The following is a 25,634-nucleotide window of genomic DNA, read 5'->3' as shown; positions in this document are numbered from 1 at the left end:
AGGCCAGTGTTCATAACCTGGGCAACGTTAAGATGTGTGGACTTCAACTCCCAGAATTCCCCAGGCAGCCATGCTGCCTGGGGAATTCTGGAAGTTGGAGTCCACACATCTTAAAGTTGCCCAGGTTGTGGAAGGCTGCTCTAAATCATGGGACCTAATAGTTGATTTCATTCAGGGTTGGTCAGCCACAACTCACATTAAATAAAAATTAACTTAATATTTTTTCATGGCCAAATGTTGCTTAGTCTCATCTGTAAAGGGTGAAATCTCGCAAGATTTTGGGCAAGAAAGGTGAGAACGTTTTGAAGAACATGTTTTGAATTATTCACTCCAGCCAGCCTATGTGTCATCATTCTTACTGCTGGCACCACCTAGCTGACCTCTCCTGATGTCAGAAACTAAACAAAACTGAACTTGATTAGTCCTTGGATGAGGGACCACCAGGAACTCCCAGGGCTATTATGTTTATGCCCATCACTGTAATTCAGTTTTTAAATGATTAATTAAATCAAGATCATACAGAACCATATTGATTTGGTAGAAAAAGTAGATAACTTAATTGCGTTTTTAATTGTGTTGTATTATTGGTCTCCCTTTTAAAATTATTCTTAGTGATGCTTTTTTTTCTTTTTTTCATTGACGATGGTATTGTTTAGGGTTTTTTTTTTTTTGAGGGTGTAGTGTTTTCTTTTAGAGAAGCAGTTTGGTGTAGCGGTTAAGGCAGCAGGCTAGAAACTGGGAGACTGTGAGTTCTAGTCCCACCTTAGCAACAAAGCCATCTGGGTGATATCGGGCTAGTTCCTCTCTCCTAGCCCCAGGAAGAAGACAAGACTTCTGGAAAAATATTGCCAAGAAAACTTGCAGGGATTTGTCCTTTCCTGGACAGACAGGCAGTCACCAGGAATCAATGAAGGCGCACACACACACAAAATCTTTGCTTTAATAGTTTAAAATGATATTTTGGAAATTCCTGGCCTTAGAAAATTGTTATGATCTACTTCCTGATGAGCATGACTAAATTTGATTGCCTCAGCTTTGGCTTCCTTTTATGAAGCAATAGATTCTCAGTCTCCGAAGACTCTCTTGTTGATTAGACACAGCTCTGTGACCTTGCTTTGTGTTTGAACTCAGCTTAAGGCCTTCCAATTTTGCTAGTACCTTTGTTCATCTTCTTGCTCTGCACGCTTAGTTCCTTTATTGGTCTCTTGCACCTCTTTATGATCATAACTTCTTGTTCTCCTTATTTTCTGTTCCTTTTGCTTAATTTTGATTCAGAGGTAAGGATCTGCAAGAGTTTTGTTTCCCCGTTACCTTTGAGGTGGCAGCCTATGGGCCTAACAGTTAAGGTATGCAAGCCTTGCACTCAGTGTCCTTATGTACCTGTGGAAAAGGCTCATACCCTGAGCACATTCAGGCTGTCTTAGGACCCAACCACAATGCATCATTTCTTCCTCTTGCTTTACCTATTAATCTTGGGATATAACAAGACTAGCTTACCACAATGCACTTACATTTCATCCAGCTCAAGTAATTTTCTTTCACGTTATGTTATTTCTTTATGAATCTTTCCTGCTAATCGGCTCCTGTAGAATATGCATGGACTCTACAATTCCCATCATCCCCAAGCAGCATGGTGCGTAGCGCTCGGCACACGTTTCTTCTTTTTCCTAACATGCTGGCAGTTGCCTAAGTAGGAAGTGAAACTTTCTTGGAGTTGTTGTGTCCTGTTGATCCAGAAAGGGGAACTGAATTTTCCTATGCTCGTATCAGGCTAATTATACCCATTATTAATCCTGGCCTGTTCTCCACATTGTCAAAGCAGGGCTGGGTGTGGCAGGGGATGAGGCTATACCCTAGCAGTCCATGCTGTATTGATCTCTGCGATGGATTTTGGGAGGGTGGTTGAGGGTATTGTTGGACATGTAAGTACAGTGCTGTCATGAGTACGGATGGTGAGCAGGAGGGGGCCCCTACCCAGGGGGAAAAACACACGCGCAGTTTAGAGGCTTTGAACTGTCCTTCAAAGAGACTCAGAGCAGACCCACCTTGAGTTTTGGGTTTATCTGTCTGGGTTTCCCACGCTCCTTCAGTTTGGTAGGATTTTCTGTCTACTAGAGCAGTTAATAAACACTAGAGACTAATTCCTTGTCTCAGCGTGGTTTTTGCTTAAGTCAGAACAGTGACCAAGGACAGTCCTTTATTTCAGAAAGCTGTCCTTTAGATTTATTTTTCAAAAACTCACTTTTGTCCTTTATTTTGGTCATTTAATTTTTGCCGTGCAAATGGTGCCACTTAATACACAGTCTTTTGCATTCATGTGAAAGATAATGGGAATTGAATTGTCTTTTTAAAATAAATTTACATATATGGTTTGATTTTAGGTATTTTTTATTAGAAGATGTATTTTTATAAAGGGTTTCTTGGTTTTGCTCTTCAATTTTCCTTTGCAAAGCCAGGTTATAAACATAAACATTTTTTTTTAATCTTTATGAACCTCTTTCAGATTTGCCCCCTTTTCAGGTTTGTCCTTTATTTTTTCCAAGAAAATCGGGTCACCATACCTATAAGTCAAGTTAAATCTCATCATTTGGAGGGGAAATGGCTGGCTCCATGGGGATTAGCAGCAAGCTATTAATATCTGCAGCACAAACAGGGAATCTGTTTTGCCTTAGACAAGGATTTATGTCTTATAAATAGTAATTGTAAGCAAGAGGCATGTCTGGGTGGTCATATACCCTAAATAATCTCTCAAATCCCACTCAAATGTGTGGGTATTGGCACTCATCCAAGGTCTTTGTTGCAAGCACCTGGCCCCCCACTGGAAGATAATTTCAGGTCCTCCTTTGCAGATCGATGGTTAAGATCATATCAAGGTAGAACCACAGGTACTTCTTCTCATCTCATTTAAGCACGACTGTAACCATCGAATCTCTCAAACCAGAGAGAGAAATTCTTCTAAAAACCTGGCTCTTCCTGCAGGCCCAAAATTATGAAGCCACTGGAGCGTCTGTGATTTATTCTCTTTTCCCCTGTGTGGTTCTTTCAAACTGGTTTTTCAATTAACAGTTTGAACCTCCTCGGTCCTTGAGTGGGACCTAAGCTCAAAGAACTGTGGTGCGTCCACTGGTGGCAGATGATAGGATGGTCTGCAGATAGAAGGTGAGCTGCAATAGAAGGAAGATATTTTCCCACAAATAAGCAGTTGCAGAGCGTAAGTCGAGTGGCGTCAGGGTGCGGTGAACAGTGAGGGAGGATGCAGTTCCTCAAAATGCTACAGAAGTGCAAAGACGGTACCAGGTCAGGGCAAGTATGAACGGCCTTAAATGTCTGCCCCATTTTCCTGATTGCAGGCGGTGCCAAGATGAAATCCATCAGCTGGGCTTATGAGCAGGGAACCATGGGCAACGTTGCAGCCAAGAAGCGAACAGTGGCAAGCTACCTCTTTGTGTATACTAAGAATACCTTTTCGGGGGAGACGGGTGGTGATAAAAGTTGAAAAATAAACAAACACATACTTGTGCAAAGGAGATTGGAGAGCTTCATTCCGAAGTCACAGGAGTCAGCTATCACTCAATGGAACATAATATCAGCCCTTCGAGGTAGGCCAGGTCAAGAAACAGACACTGCAGGGATTCCAGGAATGCAACTTGATTGTTGCAGGGTATACTGGAAGGTCTCAATTAGTGCGGTTAATGAACCCCACAAAATGGTCGCATTATTCAAATTCGTACTATTCAGAGTGATATTTCTATGGAAAATAGGGTAGTTGGTTTCAGCTTGATGGAAGTAGGCAACGGAAAGTTTTAAACGTAATTTTTTTTATGTATACTAATGGAATATTACAGTAAAGGATAAAAAAGAATATACGTAATTTAAAGTTATGGTTAACCAAGTCACAGAGTACTGTAGTTCTAGAAAGCAAAACAAAAACAAACAAATTCTACCATAGATTCAGGCATTCCACCATCTACTTTAGCCTTGCTGTGTCCATGTTTGTCTCATTCAATTACATCAAATTGTTGCTCTAATGTCATAATGAGCCTCTTCTTTTTTAAACTTCTTTAAAACTTCTTTAAAAACTTCTTTAACAAAATCATTTTCCTCTGACGGAATCTTCCTTTTTTCCATTTCGCACACACAGAGATCAGCAGCATCTTAAACCCCAGCTGCGCACACAGCTAGCCTCGCCTTAACTGAATTTTGGGTCGCATGGAACACAACCTGGTATCGATTTACAATTTGCACTAAATCGAGTATCGCGTTATTTTAATTCGCACTAATTGGGACCTACCCGTATTAACAGAATCATGGAAGCCTGTTCAAACCTCTCACTGCCCCCTTTGTAAGGACAGCAAGTTCAAGGTGGGGCTGTTTTGAGTCTTTCTCATGCTTTCTTCGTTCCCGGGGCTGAGCAGCCATTTCACTTCTACCCCCTTCTCAAGGGCAGTGCTACATTCCTCTTACACACTACAACAGCACACCTTCTTTGGAAGCTACTTTGTGACACTTGCTGATGATGTGTTAAGCTTGGTTACTGATAGTCTGCATGTTGTGGCTAGCTGCTGGGTTAAGGTATTGTACAAACCAGAGAAAAAGTTAATTCGTCCACCAGGTTAAGGATACCGAATGAACACGGGTTATCAGAATTCTGATATTCTACCTGATTACAGTAAAGAACCTTCCTGGAATCTCTGCAGGGTCAATTTCTTGATCTGGCCTACCGCAAATCTGGAAAGCCTGGGCAAGTTTCCCTCTGTCCCACCTGATACTAAATAAAATCAAGGCAGGATCATTTTGAGTTGCTTTCTCACACTTCCCTCTTTCTCAGGAATGTTGAATCCTGTCTGCAAGTCCCCCGTTAAGGCTGTGCTCACTCTTCCCTTATCCCGAAAGTCTGCTTCAAATTCTTTAACCCCCAGGAAGGGGATGAATAGCCTTGGAGGCAAACCCCATCCCTTCACAGCACACGCTTACCCTGATCAGTTGAAAAGCTATAGATTGCATTCACACAACCTCACTAGATTTGCCTTAGGGTGGGGTACGAGCCCAGCCCTGTTAGTTTTCCTGTTTGCCTGTGGTACAAAAACCAGAAAATAGGTAAATTCCCTACAATTGCAGCTTCCTCCAGCTGTTTCTCTGGCAAAGTCTTCTCCCTATCACTCACTGCAAGGCTTTTTTTATTTTGTTTTATTTATATAATCAGCCATCTCAAACATATGAATCAGGGCAGCTCAAGAAATCAAAACTATATAAAAAGAAACAAATGTGTGTGTGTGCATGTGTGTGTGTAACAATAGAAAAACAATATAAAAAAAATACAGACACACTCTTAAAACTTGCATTATTTTCGCCACTTCATTCCAAGGTAGGAAAACTGTAGTCCAGTATAATTTCTCCGGAAGAAAAGAAAATTTTATTTATTTTTAAACACACAGCCCTCTTCCCTTCTTCTCATTCTCTTAGCCTCTTTCCCCTCTAGGAGTAGTAACAGAACTTAATCAGTTAAACCCAGTAAATGCCAGAGGAGTGTGTTTTGCACGCTCAGAAATCTTTGCAGCCCTATTTAGGAAGTGGGTAAAAGCTTTACACTGTTAATTGATTTCATTTTATAAACAATTAGTTTTTATTTGAATGTTAATTGTCTTAACCCTGCTCTGCTTTATAGCTTTTATTTTCCTTGCTGTTGTAAGCCACCTGAATGGCCAAGTGGGGTATAAATCCAGTATAAAAGTGGGCATAAAAGTGGGGTATAAATCCAGTAAATCAATAAAAAGAGCAGGTGGTGGCAGCCATCCAGGCGTTTGTGAACTACGATACCCAGCAGCCCCAGCCAGATTGCACAATTTATCAACAGCTGGAAACCACCAGGTTTGAATTCTGAACTGTATACTGATCTGTTCATTTCCTGTGGTTGTATTTCTCCAAAATGGGTTGGGGGTTTAGAAGAAAAGAAATCCATTAAAACAATCTCGTATCCCTATTGGATGAGAAGGTGGGGCAGCGGCCCAGAATGCTGTGTTCTCCTCCATTCCAAGCTCCCTCCCACCTCCCTTCTGGTCACATGACTCAGAGCAGAGCAGAGGCAACCCATTCTGTTTCCCAGTGCCAGGTAGACATACCAGCAAGGGAAAACACACACACACACACACACACAATGCAAAAAGCACAACTTGCTATCTCCTATGGCCAAAAACCAGGAGCCTGGCAGCGCCTATTCAGATTAATGAATTTTAGTAGAAGGCAGAAGCTTTTGAGAGCTACAGATGGATGGAGCAGTTAGACTGATGGAGTTATAAACTGGAATTGGGTGGGGAGAAAGGGAAGGGAAGACAGGACGGTCATGCAGATGCAGGTTTCATGTGAAACAGATGACAAGTACCTTCTCAATTAACAACCGTAATGCATTAAAAAAGACTTTGTTGAGAGATGGCCTGAAACCAGCCCAGTTCACAAAGCAGAGGCCTTACGTGAGCATATGGGGCGTGTCCATTTCTGCCTCCTCTGCTGCATTCTGGACGTTACAGCTTCCGAGTGGTCTTCCGGGGCAGCCCTTGCAGAGTGCATTGCGATCATCCGCATGCAAGATGACTAGGGCATGAGTGACTGTCTGAAAGGCTTCTTGGTCCAGGAAAGAGCACAATTGGGGCACCAGATGGATCTGTTCAAACACCTTCCTGGCCTCAGCTGCCACCCAGCCTTTGAGAAGGTGCTGAGAGTCCAGGATGACAACTCCACCCAGGACTACAGATGGAAAATTTTCAGGATTGGGGGCCCAAATACCAGGCCACTTAGTCTTGCTAGGGCTGAGCCCATGTCTATACCTCACAGCCTCCAGACACTGGGACAAGACTTCAGCAGCATCACTTGAAGGGACTGCAGTTGAGATGTGCAATTGGGTATCATCAGCCTACTGATGATACCCAATTCCAAAACAATGGATGATTTCACCCAGTTATCTCACATTGGTGTTAAACAGGAGGGGCAAGAGCATCAAGCCTCATGACACACCACCCTTGGGGGGCTTTGGGCTCAATCTCTCCTCTCCTGCTAACACCAACTGGTACTGACCACAGGGAGAGGAGAACCCCACCACATGGCGCTCCCCACTCCCAATCCCCCAGACCCTCTTAAAAGATTCTGTAGTTGATGGTATCAAAAGTCCCTGAGCAATCAAGAACTAGGATGGACACCTACACCTACTACATTCCCTAGGGAAGAACACACCTCCTTTCTAGCTCCGCCAGAGGTTATCAACAAGCGCTATCTCAATCTACAACCCCGATCTGAAATAGGTCCAAATAATCCATTTCTCCAAGACCTTCTGAAGCCACAGACTGACCACTTCCTTAATAATCTTCCCTAAAAAGGGAAGGTTGGAGATGGGACAAAAATTGTGAGAACCATAACGTCCAATGACAGTATCTTGAACACACCATCTCCTTCAAGGCCATCAAAACCACCCCCTCCCTCAAGGAAGCTGATGTCACCATGTCCCCATGTCACCTCCCAAGCAGTCTTTATAAGACAGGAGGGACATGAATCTGATAAACTGGCAACTGAGTTCCTGGTCTACTTCCTTGGGATTTACAGCTCCTTGGGAATTATTTTAAAGTAGAACCAGACCTTCAGCTGGTTGAAGGTCTTCTGTTAAAAGTCAACAAGATAAAACCTCTGTAATAGGGCATAAACCTGAGTTTGATGCTTATTCCCAAGCAGGTGGGATTATTCCAGGAGGCAGGGCATGGCCACAGATCTTTTGCAGAATTATCATCATCATAGGCTCTAGCCCAGTGATTCTCAGACTAGCTGGCTGGGGAATTCTGGGAGTTGAAGTCCACACATCTAAAAGCTGCCAAGGTTGAGAAATGCTGCTCTAGCCTTTGCATCCCGTTAAATAATTCCTAAAATCCAACTTTTCCAGGTGGTGTTGGTTCTCTTTCTGAGTAGCTCACCTCACGACTGAAACACCTGCCTTTTTTAGTTCCTTGCTTCTCTCCCATCTTTTTTATTTCCCCCTTGCTTGAGAAAGAGTTGTGGAGAATGTGAAAACCTGTACCTGCTTTTCTGCCGTTTTGGCCAACTCTGAAAAAGTTGTCGGCCACTTTGGGATGATACTCCCCTTCCCAAACCAACATGGTTCGGTGGCCTTTTACCTCTCTTCAATCCAGAAGCTGTACCCAAACCCATCAAGTGGTTCTCTGTTGATCCCCCACTTAATTTGTGGTAGGCTTGTGCATCCTGCCAAATGTTTCTTTCTTTGCTGGTTTAACAGATTAATACAGTTGCCCATCAGGAACTCTGGGTAGCGGAGAGAAAAAACATCAACCAAAATTTACAAATCCATTGAAAAGAAACTGGGCCGAGGCCCCCATAGTCTCGTGATTAATACGTTAAGCAAAGCCCCCCCCAATGCATTGGGTTTGTATTTGATTGAGTCTTGGGACCGCCATTGAGAATGCTCCCCGCATCTTAGTGAGATGCAACAGGAAACACACAAGAGAAACTTGGATCTGTGACAGAAAGTGGTCACATAGTGGCCAGCTAGGCATTGATGACGCTTCAAATTCACCATGACTTCTACAGTTTTTTGACAGTAGCGGGAAAGGAGTGTTTCAGGCTGGGAACCCATGCACACTTACCTGGGAGTAGTTAAGCAATTTCCACTTCCAAATAAAATCCTTGTGCGTTAGAGACCAATTATCTTATTGGCGGATGAAGAATTATTTTATACCTATGCAGGTTGCAAGCACCTGTGTTTTTTACACCCACCTCATAGCACTGAGCTGCAACTCCCATCATCCACATCTAGCACAACCAGTAGCACTATGAGATGGGTGTAAAACACAGCGATGTTTGCAGTTGGGGATGATGGGCCCCAAATAGGAAATAGCTGCTCTAATGCTTGGTTAGATGTTAACGCAAGGCTGACATTAATACAAGGCTGGTTGTTTCGTTAGAACAGTGTTTCTTAAATTGGGGACTTTAAGATGTGTGGACTTCAACTCCCAGAATTCCCCAGCCAGCATGCGCTGGCTAGGGAATTCTGGGAATTGAAGTCCACACATCTTAAAGAAAGTCCCCAAATTTGAGACACACTGGACTAGATGATCTTCAAGATCTCTTCCAACCCCTCCATTCCATGATTATATGTAAATTAGATTTTGTTGAACTCTCAATCTCCCCTTTTCCTCCAATATATTCTAAGAACATTGTGCAATGAGATCTGAAAGAGCACCATACCAATTCTCTGCACCCATATTCCGTACTACAAAACAGGAGACACCAATCTCCAGGCCTGAAATCCCCAGTTTGTCAGATCAACTCCAGCTTAACCTGCTCCTAGAAAACTGTATTAAGGAAATGCAGCACCCCTTAGGAGATTCCACGGCAGGAGAGGCAATTGAGCGACTACACCACCCCATGTCTCCTCCCACAGACTCACTACGTTCCCTAGGGAAGAGGAACACACCAGCCAACTGCACACCATCTACGGAAAGCTGCATTTATTGTGAGAAATAAGTGCTAATGATCTGATCCCGGACTTCCACTCCTTGAGGGTCCTGCTCGACCATGCTGTCGGTCTCCAGATAGGGAGGCACAGGGACCTCAGTGTCTACCCCTTGTCCTCCATTGATGATAGGCAGCTGGCGTCTCAAGGCCATGTTGTGAAGCATGGCGCAGACCACAAAGACTTTAGCCACCTTCTCTGGGCGGAGCATCAAGCGTCCCCCCGTGGAGTGAAGGCAGCGGAACCTCATCTTGAGCTGGCCAAAGGCCGTCTCTACCACCATCCGCGTCGTCTTGTGGGTAGTATTGTAGCGTGCCACAGCCTCAGGGCCATCGTCGGGGTGCGGGGTCATGAGGAAAGGGCGCAAAGGATACCCAGAGTCACCTGTGGAAGACAGGAGGCAAATGTCAGCACATCTCAGCCGTGCTAGGTAGACCAGACAGGAAACACGACCAGGTGCGCTAATTCTATTTTATTGTAAGGCTTCATTAACAGAATTTTGCAAGTCTGAAAGTACAATCCACCCCCCTGCCCCCCGATTGCACCATGTTCTTAGAATATATTGGAGGAACAGAGGAAATTGAGAGTTCAGCAATGCTGGCTGGGGAATTCTGGGAATTGAAGTCCACACATCTTAAAGTCCCCAAGTTTGAGAAACACTATTCTAAAGAAACAACCAGCCTTGTATTGTCAGCCTAGGAAACACAACCAGATGAGCTAATTCTACTTTATTGTAAAGCTACGTTGCCAGAATCTTGCAAGTCTGAAAGTACAATCCTCCCACCGCCCCCCTATACAGCCTGAGAAACTAGGGAGGGTCCCTTCTGAGCCTCTTGCCCCTCCCACTATCCAGCTGAGGGCTGTGCTGCCTCTTATCGGACTGTTCCCTTGGCTGCGTTTCGGGGTCGTCTCCCAAGGTCTCTCCCACATACCATTACAGCCCAGAAGGGTACTCCACAGGGTCCCCCCTTCCCACGGCCCAGCCTCCCCCGCTTCAAAACCCACAGGATGCGCTTACCCAAAAGCCACCCCTTCCCTTCAGGCCACGACTCCAGCAGCCTCTGCAGCTGGGAGAGCTGGAAGATCCGTGCGTCATGGACACTCCCGGGGAACTTGGCCAGGACGTGGGTGAAGCAACCCGACGCGTCGCAGGTGGCCTGCACATTGAGGCTGTGGAAGTTGTGGCAATTTCGGTACAGCGCCGGCATGTCTGCCGGGGCGATGATAGGCACATGGGTGCAGTCCACAATCCCAATGACATTGGGGAACCCTGCGATGTCGAAGAAGGCCTCCCTGGTCCGGCGGAGTTCCGAGTCGGTGGTCGGAAAGGTGATGTGCTCGTGCACGTGGCGCAGCATGGCTTCCAGGAACGCATCCAAGCAGCGGCTGACAGAGGACTGGGACACCCGCAGGTTGTCTCCCGTCATCCGCTGGAAGGAGCCGGTGCCGAGGACCTGCAGGGCTATCAGGACCTTTTGTAACGTCGGGATGTGCCGGCGACTCGCAGAGGCCCCGTCCAGGTACGGGGCCAGGAGAGTGCACAAATCCTGGATGGCCTGGCGGTCCAGCCGGAAGCGGGTCAGACACTCCTCGTCGGACACTTGGAGCTCATGGGTGCGCATTCGGATGAGGCGGGTTCGCCGGGGGGGCCGCCGGCTGTGGATCTCGAGGTTGGCTGCGTAGACGAGGTCCAGTAGGCCCTCATCGTCCGAGCTGCCCTCTTCTGGATAGAGGGGGAGAGGGGCCCCCCTCCGGGGCTCCACCTGCCTGAGGGCTCCTGCAGGGCCAAGGAGGAGGAGAAGGGAAAGATCCTGACTGCACCAGAAATCGTCGGTTTATTTTCTTGGATTTCTATGCAGCTGGGTTTTATAGACTCTGGGGCTTTATATATTCACGTGTGTGTAGAAATGCTCCATCCACCTAAGGTCACTGAGAGCAATGTATGTTATCCATGGTCTAAAGCTGCTTTAATGTTTTCCTACCAACCTTTATTATTCCCAATGATATAATCTCTCCTTCCCTAAATTGGCGGTCAGCAGCACGGCATCCTTAGAACTCCATCCTCCCGCACCCCAAATACATCTTTTTAAAAAATGGCTGAAATTGCACAACATTAGAGCCATTTCAAAATTTGGTTTGCATTTCATTGTGTCTGGTTCCTGGAATGATCACACACACCCTGGTCTAACTAGTTTGGCTTGTGGGTTCTTAAATTGTCTGTCCCAATTTTACTCCTTTTCCCATCTCAAATAATGTCATTACCGCCCCCCCCCCCGAAAAACCCATACTCTGTTGTTTTACGTAAGCATCTCAGCAGCAGCAGTCCCAAACTGGATCCTTGACTCACAAGCAAGTTTAAGAATAGAATATAGAATATAGAGAATAGAGAATAGAGAATAGAATAGAGAATAGAATAGAGAATAGAATATAGAATAGAATAGAATAGAATATAGAATAGAATAGAATAGAATAGAATAGAATATAGAATATAGAATATAGAATATAGAATATAGAATATAGAATGGAATATAGAATATAGAATGGAATATAGAATAGAATACTTTATTGGCCAAGTATGATTAGACATACAAGGAATTTGACTTTGGTGCAAGAGTTCTCTATATTTACATAACATCAAAAATAAACAATAATAAAGTAGTAATGTTATTTACTAAAACTATACAATCAAGAAAGAAAAAAAATTGAAGGAAAATAATACTACAGCTATTAGCTAACACACACTCATATTTAAAGGGAGAATTAAGGGACAATATGCTGCATCTGTATTGCTCCATTGCCCCTAGGATATGCCCAAATTATCCCCAGTTTAAGAACCGCTGTTTTAGAAGGTAAGTACTCTTGAAGACAGAGGCAGTTCGGTGTAGTGGTTAAGGCAATGGGCTAGAAACCGGGCGACCCTGAGTTCTAGTCCTGCCTTGGGGACAAAGCCAGCTGGGTGACCTTGGGCCAATCACTTTCTCGCAGCCCTAGGAAGGAGACAATGGCGAACCACTTCCAAAAAACTTTGCCAAGAAAACTGCAGGGATTTGTCCAGGCACTCTCCAAGAAGCAGAGACGATTGAATGGATTAAAACAAAAAACTCCTGAAGAAGCCACCATTAAACCAGGGTTGGTTATCCAATCACCTTCAACCACAGGCAAAGACACCATAGTTCAGAAGGCTCTGGATCTGGAGTCACAATCTGTCTGCCCTCTACACTATCCAGCAACTTGAGGTGAGAAGAATCTTAGTTATGTCAAGCACCACAGTCTAATCCAGGGGTTGGCAACCTGCGGCCCATGGGCCAGATGTGGCCTGCCACCCCAAATCATCTAGCCTGCGGTCCCAAAACGAAATATATTCACCCAGCCCTCAAGAGAGGACTTCCTACCTGCTTGGCAGACATTTTGGCAATGGCTTCACCAGCTGCCTCAGCGTGGGCAGAGCAACAAATCCATGGAAATGATGTCAGAATGGCCTCCGGTCCCAAGACAGAAGAAGGTTGCCAACCCCTGATCTAATCTATAAAAGGTGTGCTGCCTGTTGGCAAGACACTCCTGGGCACATTTTTTTCTTTACTCTCCGTCTCCCCCACCCTCTATCTAGCAGGCTGCCAGGGGAGTCAAGATGGTGGCTTTGAACATGAAATGAAAATCATGTCCCCTTTTAATGTATAACAAATGTAAAACAGGGGCAGAGTTTGACTGCATGGTCAGTAGCCATCTTGACTTTTCTGCCCCATCCCCCATGGATGCACCTGGGCGTTTCCAAGGTTCGGACTATATCAAGATTCTGAATCCATCAAGTGACTGTGATTTTGGCGGGGGGGGGCATATTTCATCAGCTCAAGGGCCACATTCGGCATAAACACTCACACCCCGAGTGTCACAGGTGACCCCACTCTGGTCTGTTCGAGCCAGACTGTCGATTCCAGTTCCCCTGATATGCAGGTCTTGGGCCAAAAAAGGGGATCTCCCAGAACAGCTTCCCCTGGAGAGGCCACGGGAGGATGGAAAGATGATGTGAAAAACCACAATTACTTTTCCTGCCAAGATGCCAAGGTTACAATGTCTTCCTGAAGGGGCAAGGCTGAAATGTTTGACCTTTTCCCACGCACCTTGCTCTTGTGAAGGCTTTAAAATTTAGTTTTTAAGAGCATCAGTCCTACCAGAGAATATTCCAAGCTTGCAATTCGGACGCCTGCCCTCAAGTTACAGCAAGGGAATCGTGAGTGGCCTGGGGGTTCGCACGTGGCTCACAGCAGCCCATCCTAGATTCAGCCTAGCAAATCACATCTCTGCTCGAGCGCGCCTTTCCCAAAAATTATTTAAAGGAAGGAGTCTACTATATCCATATCAGCTGCCCTCGTACAGCTTCTCCAGGGTACAACTTGGCAATAATTGAGAATCTGACATTCTTAAGAAGCTTTCATATTGTTCCTCCCTTCACATTATACTATTTTTTTTTAATGAAAAAGTAGTCTGCACTCAGTAAGACCATAAAGCAAGATTCTCACAGAATCTTCTTGAACCAGATGCATGGGTAGTCCTCAACTTACAACCATTGGATTAGCAACCATTCAAAGTTAACAACGGCACTGGACAAAGTGACTTACAACCAGTCCTTGCACTTACCATGCTTGCAGTGTTCTGGGGTCACATGGTTGCCATTTGCAACCTTCCCAGCCGGCTTCCGACAAGCAAAGTCAATGGGGGAAGCTGGATTCACTTAACGACCACAGCAAAACATGTCGTAAAATTGGGCATGACTCACTTAACAACTGCCTTGCTTAGCAACAGAAGTTCCAATCCCAATTGTGGTTGTAAGTCAAGGACTACCTGTATTGAATTAGTTTATGGAAATCTTGGCAACTGGACACATTTACTTTAGCACTCAATTTATCTCTTAAGTTCGTACAAAGCGAGATTTCTTCATCTTCTTGCTAATCACCCTCTGATGCAGTGGGGAGGTGGCTACCTGTTTTCCTGATAAAGGAAAAATATGCTCTACGCTTGTAATATTTTGTAAAACTCTTTACAAAAACTTTTTCCCAGGTTCCAAGAAGCCCATTACAATCTTACACGGACAGCATTTTAAAACAGAGCCAAAGAAATAAATAGATGATTTCACATACGCAACAAAAGTTTTGGATTAATTCCACCAGGGACCGAGGGAAAAAAATAATTTCACACAGGTTATCACTGTTCTGTCCGCATTGGTTAGCCGCATATTGTAACAACCTGTTTCTAGACGACAATACATTGGAGGAGGCTGAAAAATAAGAGGAGAGTTTGAAAAAATATTAACTCCAGGAAAAAACTATGTGGTGTAGCGGTTGAGATGTCACACTAAGATTGGGGAGACTGGGGTTCAGGGTGGCCCTCAGCCATTGGGTGATTTTGGGACAGTCATTCTCTTCTGGCTCAACCTACCTCCCGGGATTGTTGTTTGAGGAAAAGAGGGGAGGACAGAGTGCTTTTAATGCCGGGATGTAAAACTAATCAAGAATTAAGAGTCTTTGTGATAGATTCTCAAACTGTCCATTGAGTTGACCATATGCATGAAGGGACAATTTGGGAACCTATCACAAGAACCCTTTTCATTTATTAAAGGGACATGCAGGATTTCTGGCCCCCTGAACGTTCAAAGGGCCAAAAGGGAGCTACAGTTGTGATTTGCCCCAAGAACCAAAAAACACCCCCAAAATAAACACAAGCACCATAAATTGGGTTCTTACCTAAATTGCTGCGTTCCTCTTCGTCGGCCTCCCGCTTGGCTTCTCTGAAGAGGGGCTCTGGCACAGCGACCGACGGAGGCTGCTCCGCCTCGGCCTCTGGAGAATCCGCGTTATCCATCTCAAACAGCCCGAGCACCTGAGAACAGCAAAGATCCTGTTTCAGAGCAAGATCTGGACCTTTAAGAGTCAAGGCGATAAAGCAAAGGGTGAGTGTCACTCCAGAAGAGCGATAGGCTCGGAAGCCTCAAAGATTGACAGCAAGTGACAGACTGGGGAAATCAGCAACACGAATGGAGAGGAATTACAGGTAGTCCTTGGTTAACGATGGCCCTGTTTAGTGACTGTTCAAAGTTGCAACGGTGCTGAAAAAGTAACTTTACAACCAGTCCTTGAACTTATGACTGTCACAGCATTCCCACAGTCATGTGATCGCCATTTGCAAGCTTCACAGCCAGCTTCCAACAAGCAAAGTCAATGGAGAATCTGGCAGTAAAACCACAAGTCACGGTCACGTGATGTTTCACTTAACGTGATTCACTTAATGACTTCAGCGTCACGTGAAGTTTCACTTAACAAACGCGTCACTTAGCAACAGTGTTGCCAGTCTCAATTTTGGTTGTTAAGTGAGGACTACCTGTATGTTAAATATTCAGGTAGTCCTCATTTAGCGACCATTCAGTTACAACAGTGATGGAAAAGTCACTTTGCCACCAATCCTCACATTTACAACCTTCACAGGTTTGTAAAGCAAAGAAAAGCCAAAATAAGATCATAAGCACAGTTGCGGTTTCACTTAGCAACCCCTTTGCTTAACGACTCAATTGCCAGTCCCAATTGTTGTCACTAAATGAGGACTACCTGCACTTAATAGTAACTCAGTTGAAACCTAAGCCAAATGAAATCAAACTGAATTTTGCTTTGGTCTTTGAATCCTATCAATTAAGCAGTGTCATCTGGTGGGATCCAGGAAGCTTGCCTTCTCTGTCACAGTGTCTGCCCTCTGGAATGAGATCCCCCCATGCACAAATCCTTGTCACTCCCACTTCTGGGTATTCTCCCAGGCTTTGGGGCAGGGTGCCCGTTGGATTCGGGGGGGGGGGGTGGCATTGTTCTTAAGTTTGTCCTGTCACTCATGATTTTGGGCGGGGGGGGTATTTATCTTTTTTCATTGTAAGCAACCCAGAATTTTTGGGAGTTGGGCAGCCTCTAAATTGGATGGATGGACGAACGGACCTCCCCGGGAAAAAGCTGTGCATCTCTGCTTTATATTCTCTGGGCACAGCGTGGTCCATCAGATGTTGGACACTACTTCCCACTAGCCTTGGCTAACAAGGACAAAGGTCAGGGAACATAAGAATCTACCGGCATGACGCATGTCACAGGCTCGCTGCCTGAACAAGAACATCCCAGCTTTCCAACTAGTTGGGTCGGAAGGTGCAATACCCCCATGGCAGGGCACAGTCAAGGACACAAAAATTAAACAAACTTCAGTTAGGGGTTTTAATGCAAAGACTGGGGGTAACATACAGAATCTTGGAAACTGCACTTAGAACCTGCCAGGCTTTAGACCATTAGGACCTGGTTCTTACCCCTGGGTGGCTGGATCAGGATGAGTTCAGTTCCCAGTTGGCGAGAGGAGATGCATCTTAGTCCTGATCACCACTTCATTGCTTTAGTTTGCTTTATTGACGTGCCTTGTTTTTCTTTTGCATTTTTCTAAATAGTTTTGTGTGCTGCCCAGAGTTACACGGTTTGAGTGGGGCAGCTATATAAATGTTCTAATTAAACCAACAAATGTTCTAAATAAATAAATAGTCTTTTGTTAGTCTAAGGGGGAGCCTCTGAATATTTTGAACCTCTCATTCCCGAGACTTCTGCAAGATGGACTGAGGCGGCATTAATGAGATCAGCTACGACAACCTCCTATCCCATCTATGGACTGTTAATGTCTGGCATTCCTCTCATTTCTTTCTCAGCCTCCTCACAATCTCCCACATCATGTCTGTGTTGCCACACAGAGTACCAGAGTCAGAAGTAACCTTTGAGGCCAACTAGTCTGACCTCCTACTCCAGCCAGGACTCCAGATTAAAGCATCCTAGATACACCCTGTGTTAGCAACGAGCAGTGGGACAAAAGCTCAAAATCAAAATAACCTCTGGATGGTTTTGAGCTCAATCCTCATTATCACGAATACAGTAATAGGAACCGAAAAAGACCTTGGTCAAAATTCAGAACAAGGCCTTTCTCAATCCTTGCATCAAGCTCAACTCCCAGAATTCCTTACGCAGCATGTCCCTTGCTGAGAATTCTGGGAACTGGGGTTCAAACATGTGAAGGTCAGGGGAGGAGGAGTCAGATGGGCCAATGGCTAATTCTATCTTGAACCCACGTTTTAAAACATTTATTTTGAAATACTGGGACTTAACAACAAAGCTTGGTGCTTCTGGTGGCTTCTTCCTGACCATCATCAACAAAATGAGGAGATATGTTGGATTATATTATGGTCTGCAGTGATGAGTGGATGTGGAATGGGGCTGTGAAGCTCTATATTTAGTACCTAGAAACTGACATCTTTCAACTGAAAACGTTTTAAAAATATCCATGCTTCACGTTCTCAAAAATTAGAAATTTCTAAAGAAAAAGGACAATGTTTTAAAAAAAACTTGGGAGGACTGGAAGAAATTCTAGAGTTCAACAACTGGTTAAGCTTTTTTCCCTTCCCTTTGATTTAGCAGAAGCACAATAAAATTGCACAGATGAGAGGCTGTGAAATTGGCACCTCATTTAAATCAGTACATATTACATGTGCTAACACAGAACTCAACTTATGCATTGACTACATGCAACCATCAGATTGCTGCATTTAATTTCAGGGAGGAGCTAGACTTAAAAAAGGAAACAGTTGGGAAAACATAAGGAATTGATTGTTTTGTAGCTAAGTTTTGTCCTGAATTTTCCAGTAGACTGTGAGAATGAAGAAATCTTATCAAGAGTCTTCTATGACCGTTTCACTTAGCAACCAAAATTCCAGTCCCAATTGTGGTCGTTAAGCGAGGATTACCTGTATGGAATTTCTCATCCCAACACATCTGGAGGGCTCTAGGTCGGGGAAGAAAGATCACAGGTCTCTAACTTTCCTTTTGCCCAAAGGGCACTTTTTGAAACTCGTGAGTACTCTCACAAAATGGCTGCTGGGGAAAAGTTACCAGTATACCAACATACAACTTGACATTCCCTCTAGCTGTTCTGTTCTCTGTGTTCTGTCCACCCATGACTTTCATTTTTGTTTTTTTAAGGAAGCTTAGGATAGGCATTTGGGGCCTAGAATTATTCTTGGAAATAAAGAGAATGCTGGAAATTGGAGTTTTGCTTTGCCATGCGCCAGCTTCCCATTTTTAATTCTTCTTCTTCTTTTTCCTAATGTAAAATCAGCATAGTGGGCACCAAGGGAGATGTCCTCCCATTGTTCTGGTCTCTGACTCCCATTAGCCACAGCCAGTAGGGTAGCAAGGAGCTATGGGAACTGTAGTCTAAAGATTCATGCCTGTTCATGAAATGTGGCTTTAGCAACAGTCCCTTACACCCCTCCTTCTAAGATGGATTTCTGCAACATTCTCGACTTGAGGCCTACCCTGCTCAGAAACCTAACTTAAACTTAACCTCTAAACTAGGGCCTGAAGGTCACTTTAACAGCACTGCGCTTATCCTGCAGTTGCTGCATTTCCCCCCAGTTGGTTTCAGGGACGTTGCAAGACGTGGTTATGGACCTCCCAAGTCCCATCTGGCTTAGGACTACCTACGGGACCATCTCCTCCAGTAGGAATTGACTTGGCCTGTTTGATCTCCTGCAAGGGGACAATCAGAGTTCCCCCGCCTCAGGGGACAGGGGGAGCAGGCCAAAAGCAGGCCTTGCCAGTGGTGGCCCTACCTCTGTGAAATATGTGGCTCCCCAACATCTGTGGGGCCCCTATCCTCCTATTACTCCATAAAGCCATGATGGCTCAGCTTAGAGAAGAGCATTTGGAGCTTAAGATCCTGCAGCATTGGGCATTTTTAACCCAGAAGTGTATTTTTCAATCCTTTCTTGTCACTTTTTATATCAATGGTTTTATCACTTTTTTATGTTAGCCACCCAGAGCCTTGGGGACCAGGGGATATGTGAATTGTAACAAACCAACCCAAAATAGAATATTGCTGGAAGGGGTAAAAGGGGACAGAGAGGTGTCGCTTGTAATACTGGGGAGTCTGAATCACTAAATGCATTTAGGATAAACAAAGCCAAACCCTTAAATATACGGAATATTCTACTCCAAAGATGCCCTTGAAGGCTTTCAATTAAAAAAGGATTACTCAACCTCTGTGATCCTGTCCATTATTCCAGACTCCAAGAAAACCCTGACAAAAATAAGGGGTGAGGAAAGCTATGTTCTCCTCACTTCCTTTAGTCCTTTTCTGGCTTTTTAAAATTTATTTTTGGTTTCTCCAAGTTTCAACGTTTCCAAAATGCTGTCTCTAAAAAAAGATTTGGGGGAAGAAACTGGGGAAAGAAAGACATTTTTTTCCAGGAGTTTTCCCATCGCCGTTCCATCACCAAGACGAAACACAGGCTCCCACAGTTTAAAAATTTTAAACTTTTAAAACTTTTGATTTTTTAAAATTTTTTTAAAAATGTGGAATCTGCAGGTTGAGAATAATTTGTCTCTAAATTCCAATGGCTCGGGAGCAGAAGTGGAACAGGACTGGTGCCAACTGGGCTTTTCAGGAGCCTTTTTGGGAGCCGTGACCCGGATTTAATAGGGGGATCCAGAAGGACTTGACCAAGGACCTTGCTCTACAAAGTCCTCCTTACCCTCCCCAAACCCTCCTCCTGAAAGCGCATTCATACTTGCTGTTCTTTCCTTTCAGCTTCGCGCTGCATCTGCAGAAAGTCCTCAGCCAGGGATGCCGCCTGAGAACAGGTCTCGGGTTCATGTTCCCGGACCCAGCTCTGGATCTCCGGGGGCAGGATGGCCAGGAACTGCTCCAGGATCAGCAGCTCCAGGATCTGCTCCTTGGTGTGTCTCTCGGGCTTCAGCCACCGGTGGCAGAGGTACCAGAGCTGGCTGCAGACCTCGCGGGGACCCTCGGCCTCCTGGTACCGGAACTGGCGGAAACGCTGGCGCTTCATCTCCATGCTGGCCAAGTCGTCTCCCAGGACCTCCTCCTTCACCTTGACCATCCCCGATTCTTCAATCTCGCCCGAGTCCAAGATGCTTTGGGCCTCGGGGCTTTCTTCACTGAGGACTGGAGGGTGCCGGCTGGCCCGGCCGCCCCTGGGCCACTGGCGGGTGACTGCCGGTCCCTCGGCAGAAGGCGAGACCCCCCGCCGGTCTTCTAACTCCGTGGGGCGCAGCAGGTTCTTCCACCCCGAGCGAGGGGAACGAGTGGCATTGTGGTGGTCTTTCTGCTGGGCTGTTCTCGCCTTGGGCAGCCTCTCGTTTTTTTCTCGAGGGCGGCGAGAGGCCTCTGCTTTGCCCCTCCACCCCTCCTCCGAGTCTGGCGTTTTGGGTTCCTCCTCTTCTGTTTTCGCTCCCCGACGAGCTCCCTGCTCCAATGGGCCTTGGAACTGAAGGCTCGGAGCCGATCCCCGTTTTGCCGACATTGTGGAAGATGCTCGTGAATGGCCGTCTCCCTCTGTGCCGACGCAAGAGGTTTGGGGAACGAAGTGCCTCAACTTGGCAACTGGTCTGTTCTTCCTGGAAATGAGGCTGAGGAACAGAAGAGGGGGTGCCTTTGTTTCAAAAGGTCACCCTGAATCTCCAAATGAATGGGGTCAGGGGTCGGAGGACAGGCCTTCTACCTGAAGAGTGGGAACAAAAAGAGAATAGGGGACTAAGAATTCCTCCTTGATTTGACCCTGGTGGGGTCAAACCTGGGACATTCTCTCTGCCAAGCATGGCTTCTACCAATGAGTTACAACTCATTCCCCCTTAAATTTTCCAGAGGAATGTGCTTATCAGCACAACAGCGAAATACCTAACAGCTGCATTTGCAGGACAGGCTAATCTTATTTTTAACCTTAGTTAATTGGTAACCAAGGGCAGTAGGTTATGTGAACCCATCCACTGGATGACACCCAGCACTGAACTTGTCCAGCTTGTGGTTTCATCCAGCAGGGCTCTTCTCAGGTTCTTGTAACTGACACGCAGGAAGCTGCTGAAAGCTGTCAAGCGAGAGCATCAACCCTTGCAGTTCAGCCTATCTGTGATGGGAACTTACCCAGTTCACACGTCCTGCACACACGCACACTCTTATACCGAAATCAGAAGTTTTCCGGTCATTCTTATGCAGTTCACAGCTGGAAAAGGTGCATACAAAAATGTACAGATTAGAAGAAAGCCCTGCACGCGCATAAGACCATATAGTAGGGAAAAGGGTGCAAAGCCCAAAATGCGCATAGTAGGGCACAGATGGAGCACCTGCAATTCAAACACATCGCCCATCCTATGTGTAGCCCAACCAGTCCAAAAGCACCTGATTCAGCAGGATTTCAGGCTTTAGGACACTGTGGGGACATCCATCTTTTATTGTCACCTTATGGTGGTGTTGTCCTGTACAGTACTGCTTTTGAGATCCACTTTGCTCAAGGACATCCCCCAGGGTCCTTGAGACGGACTATGAATGATGCAAATAAATAAATAAAGGTGGTAGCAATAATAATTTCCCGTGCCACCACGCCAAAACAAGAGTAGAAATGGACACCCTCAGTGTCTGCAAAATACTTCCATCACCACCCCTCACATCCCCAGCACGCATCACACTTGTGTGTTCAACACACCACATACTTGTGTATTAGGGGATAGCACCAGAGATAAAAACGAGCATATTACGCCTGAACAATTAATAACGGAAAGGCCCATTATTGGAAAAAGGCATCTAACAGGTGAGCTGTTCAAAGCAGCATTCAGGAAAACACCTGAGAGCTTTGATTTTGACTTGGATTGTTTTTTGCTTCAATAAAATGCAAATTATAAGAAAACAAGCCAAAACAGATCATGAAGATCTGGCTGCTTTCAGAGGGCTTCTGAATCCAGATTAGATTAAATTTTGATCTCTTGTGCAGTGAGGGGGTGGCAGATCGTTGTTCTGCCCTCTTGGTGCTGTTAGAAAGTAGGTGGTCCATTTTGTTATTTTTTAATTACTGTACCTGGAGAGTAAGCCACTTAGAGCCACATGCAACAGGAATAGCACAGTAAATTACTGGAAAAATTAGATCAGTGTTTCTCAACCCTGGCTACTTTAAGATGTGTGGACTTGAGAAACACTGTGCTAGATTCTGAGCAGCTTCCAAACTGATTTGCCCATCCTTACTATTTATACCCCTTTGTGCAACCTGGGCCCTTTTGAAATGCCAGATTTCAACTTCCATATCACATCACAGCTGGGGGGCGCCAGGTTGGCAATGGCAGCATGGAACAACTGGCCGCTAGTTCTCCTTAGGGGCAAAAACACCTAGTTACTCCGGGATTTGGCTTTACCTCTGAACAGACATACCCAGGCTTTGGTTAGATTAACCCACCAGTGAGAATTCTGCACCAGAGATGTAGCTGGCTGAGAAAGCCCTTTGTGGAGGCCAAGGGGAAAATCGGTCCATCAGTAGATCCGGGGGATTTCCAAGGGGTTGCCCAGAGCAGCAATAAAATTACTTTCTCCCTCTGAAAATTATGTCGCTCAAAGCTAAGAACCTTAATCATGGACATAAGGATTCCGACATCACTACAACGAGCATCACTGTAAAGCAGCTCTCTGGGGCGGACTCGGATTTCACCCCATTCCCAAGTGCGTGTCCGCTGCCCAGCTCCGCTCGGTGGATCTCTGAGCTTGAACGAAAAATAAAGTCGCTCCTGCCAGCGAGGGCTTTCTGAACCCGCCCCGCCCCAAAGAAAACCGGGTTCGTCCGGTGCCTCCAAACTCACTCCGCCTCCGGGCTTCCCTTTTTCCGTTTGTTTTGTTTCGTTTCCATGTGTTTTGTCCGGCGGACTCCGGGCTCCAAAATGAGCGAGGAAATCAAAAGCTCGGCGCGGGTCTCGCGCGCCTCTTCCCCCCGCCCCCCAGACAGAAAGTCGGAGCGAGCGGCGCAACGCAACTCCGTTCCGGATCCAATTCCCTCCAGAATCCAGGTGCTCCTTACAGTAGTAGTTGATCCCTAACGCACAAAAGGTCCAGGCGCGATCCATTGCACCGCGCTCTCCCGCCCTTCCGAAGAACAGGAGAGCCGGGCGGGGGGGGGACATGGAAACAAGAAAGAGAGGGAGAGAAAATAGGAAAGCAGCGGCAGCGGCGGGGGGGGATGGATGGGGAAGGCTGCCTGCCTCGTCCTTGGCTCAGCCATTGTCCTGGCGGGGAGGGGGTGAGGCCATGCTGTGCTGGGAGCAGCCGCACAAAACCTCCCCAGCCCCCGCGAACGGAGCCCCGGGCGGGGGGAGCAGCCCCGTTTAGTTTACTCCCGGTCCGCTTCTCCCTCCCCTGCTACTTTTATTTGCAAGCGAGCGGGGGAAGTTCCCCTCTGTGGCAGCCCCCCCCGTCCCCCCTCCGCTCTTCGGTCGCTTACCCACCGTGCGTCCGCCGGCACATTTCTTCCTTTCTCGATCCACCCCCCCCAAAAAGGGCAAGAAAGCAAAAAATAAAACAACTCTCCTCCAGTCTGGGCTGGCGACGGCTCGCTCCCCTCCCATCGGGAAAGGGGCCTTGGCTCCTCAAAGCCTCTTGAAGCTCAAGTTTCTCGTCCTCTCTGGGAAACGCGGCCCTCTATCGGTTTAACCCGTCCGGCACCTCCTCGGGAGGAAAGGATCGGCTCCGGCTTCTTAAAAAGGAAACGATCGCCGAAGCCGCCTGATCCCTCCGAGCGGCGCCCCCGAGCCGAACCCGGGCAGTTTGACCGGAGCCGGTGCGTAAAAGCGCCGCCCGCGGAGCGTGTTTGGCGCGGGGGTTTTCAAGGGCTTCCCACCTCCCAGCTTGAAAAAAGGAGCCGGGCAGGGGGAGAAAGGGGCGCAGGAGAGGGTTAACTGGCAGTGGGCAGGACAGAAATGTTTATTTAAAAAGAGAGCGAGCGAGAGAAGTCTGGTAGGCGGAAGGAGGAAGGTTTAAGGAGGGGTTTCCCAGCCAGACAAAGCTTTCATTGAAAAACAAAGTCAACCTAGCGAGCTTTTGCAGCGCTGCTGTTGGAGAGAGAGAGAGAAAGGGTCAACCTACGCGAAAGGGGAGAATGAGCGTGAGGTCGCATGCACACGAACAAAATAAGGTCAGATGTGGCGACCGAGGTCCCGGTTACCTGCTTCCAAGGTTCTGAGAACAAAGAACCAGGTGGCAGTTGGGAACCGTAAGCGCGGAGAGACGCGCCTCCCGGCTTCCAGGATGGCAAAGCCGAAGGAGGTGTGGGGGCAGTGTTAAAAACACACACGCGCGCGCGCGCACTATATATATATATATCTACACACACACACACACACACACACACACACACACACTTCCTGTCCACGCGTGACAGCAGAAGATTTTTTTCATAGCAACACACCGAGGGAGAAAGCTACACCTTTGGGATTTCTTCCTGTCCAGAGGAATGCTTTACATTATTGTACTTAGAGGAGGCCTTCCCCAATGGAGTCCCCTCCAAATGGACTACTGCACTGCGACTCCCATCATCCCCAGCAAGCAAATCCCACCACCACCGATTTGCGTTCTGAACCTTTCCCGCCAGCTTTGGAAAGGTTTGGTTCTGCTGAGCTGGCATGATGGGGATGGTTGTACGACACAGTCAAAATGCTTCACAAATGCTTTTTCACAACTGTTTGGATCTGGAGTGGCCCCCAATATCAGCATTTTAAAAAAGAAGTGAATATGTCCAGCTAAGCATTTCAGCCAGGTACCAAAATTAAAATACTTTGTTTGGTTTGCTCTTATTTAAGCCTCTTTCTATCCTGTCTTTCCATTGTCACAAAACCCGTGGAGGGGTGCCCAGAAAATAAATATTACAAAATCAGTAACACCAGAAGGGAAAATATCCAGCACGGTATTTATACTGCTCTATATCCAGCACGGTATTTATACAAAATTCAAAGCAACCTGTACAGCAGTGTTTCTCAACCCTGGCAACTTGAAGATGTGTGGACTTCAACTCCCAGAATTCCCCAGCCAGCATGCTGGCTGGAGAATTCTGGGAGTTGAAGTCCACACATCTTCAAGTTGCCAGGGCTGAGAAACACTGCTGTAGGTGGCGTGGGGGCTGGGGGGGCTTACAGAATGAGGCACAGTGAGCATTTGAACCCCCATCTGACTTTCTTCTCAGTGCCTCCTGTTTCCCCATTTGTTCTTCGTGCTGTTCTTTCTTATAAACAGTGGCTGAAAAAAG

At 46.3% G+C, this 25,634-nt stretch overlaps 1 protein-coding gene across 2 annotated transcripts; it reads right to left on the bottom strand.

Moving 5' to 3' along the window:
* Positions 1 to 9,488: 9,488 nt before the first annotated feature.
* LOC134492081 (uncharacterized) lies at positions 9,489 to 24,064 on the bottom strand. Of its 2 annotated transcripts, none has more exons than XM_063296217.1 (6): positions 23,838 to 24,064; positions 21,506 to 21,584; positions 20,133 to 21,086; positions 15,247 to 15,382; positions 10,527 to 11,285; positions 9,489 to 9,892 (listed from the first exon to the last, which is right to left on the bottom strand). In XM_063296217.1, exons 3-6 carry the CDS (start codon positions 20,886 to 20,888, stop codon positions 9,504 to 9,506), a joined length of 2,040 nt encoding a protein of 679 aa, XP_063152287.1. In that variant the 5' UTR covers positions 20,889 to 21,086; positions 21,506 to 21,584; positions 23,838 to 24,064; the 3' UTR covers positions 9,489 to 9,503. The 2 variants fall into 2 exon arrangements, with proteins under 2 accessions (XP_063152287.1, XP_063152288.1); XM_063296218.1 differs by having other exon boundaries at positions 23,842 to 24,064.
* Between the last annotated feature and the right edge of the window lie 1,570 nt (positions 24,065 to 25,634).

The sequence above is a fragment of the Candoia aspera genome, chromosome 2 (genome assembly GCF_035149785.1).
Source record: "Candoia aspera isolate rCanAsp1 chromosome 2, rCanAsp1.hap2, whole genome shotgun sequence".
Taxonomy (NCBI): domain Eukaryota; kingdom Metazoa; phylum Chordata; class Lepidosauria; order Squamata; family Boidae; genus Candoia; species Candoia aspera.
This window is presented reverse-complemented; position numbering and strand designations above follow the sequence as displayed.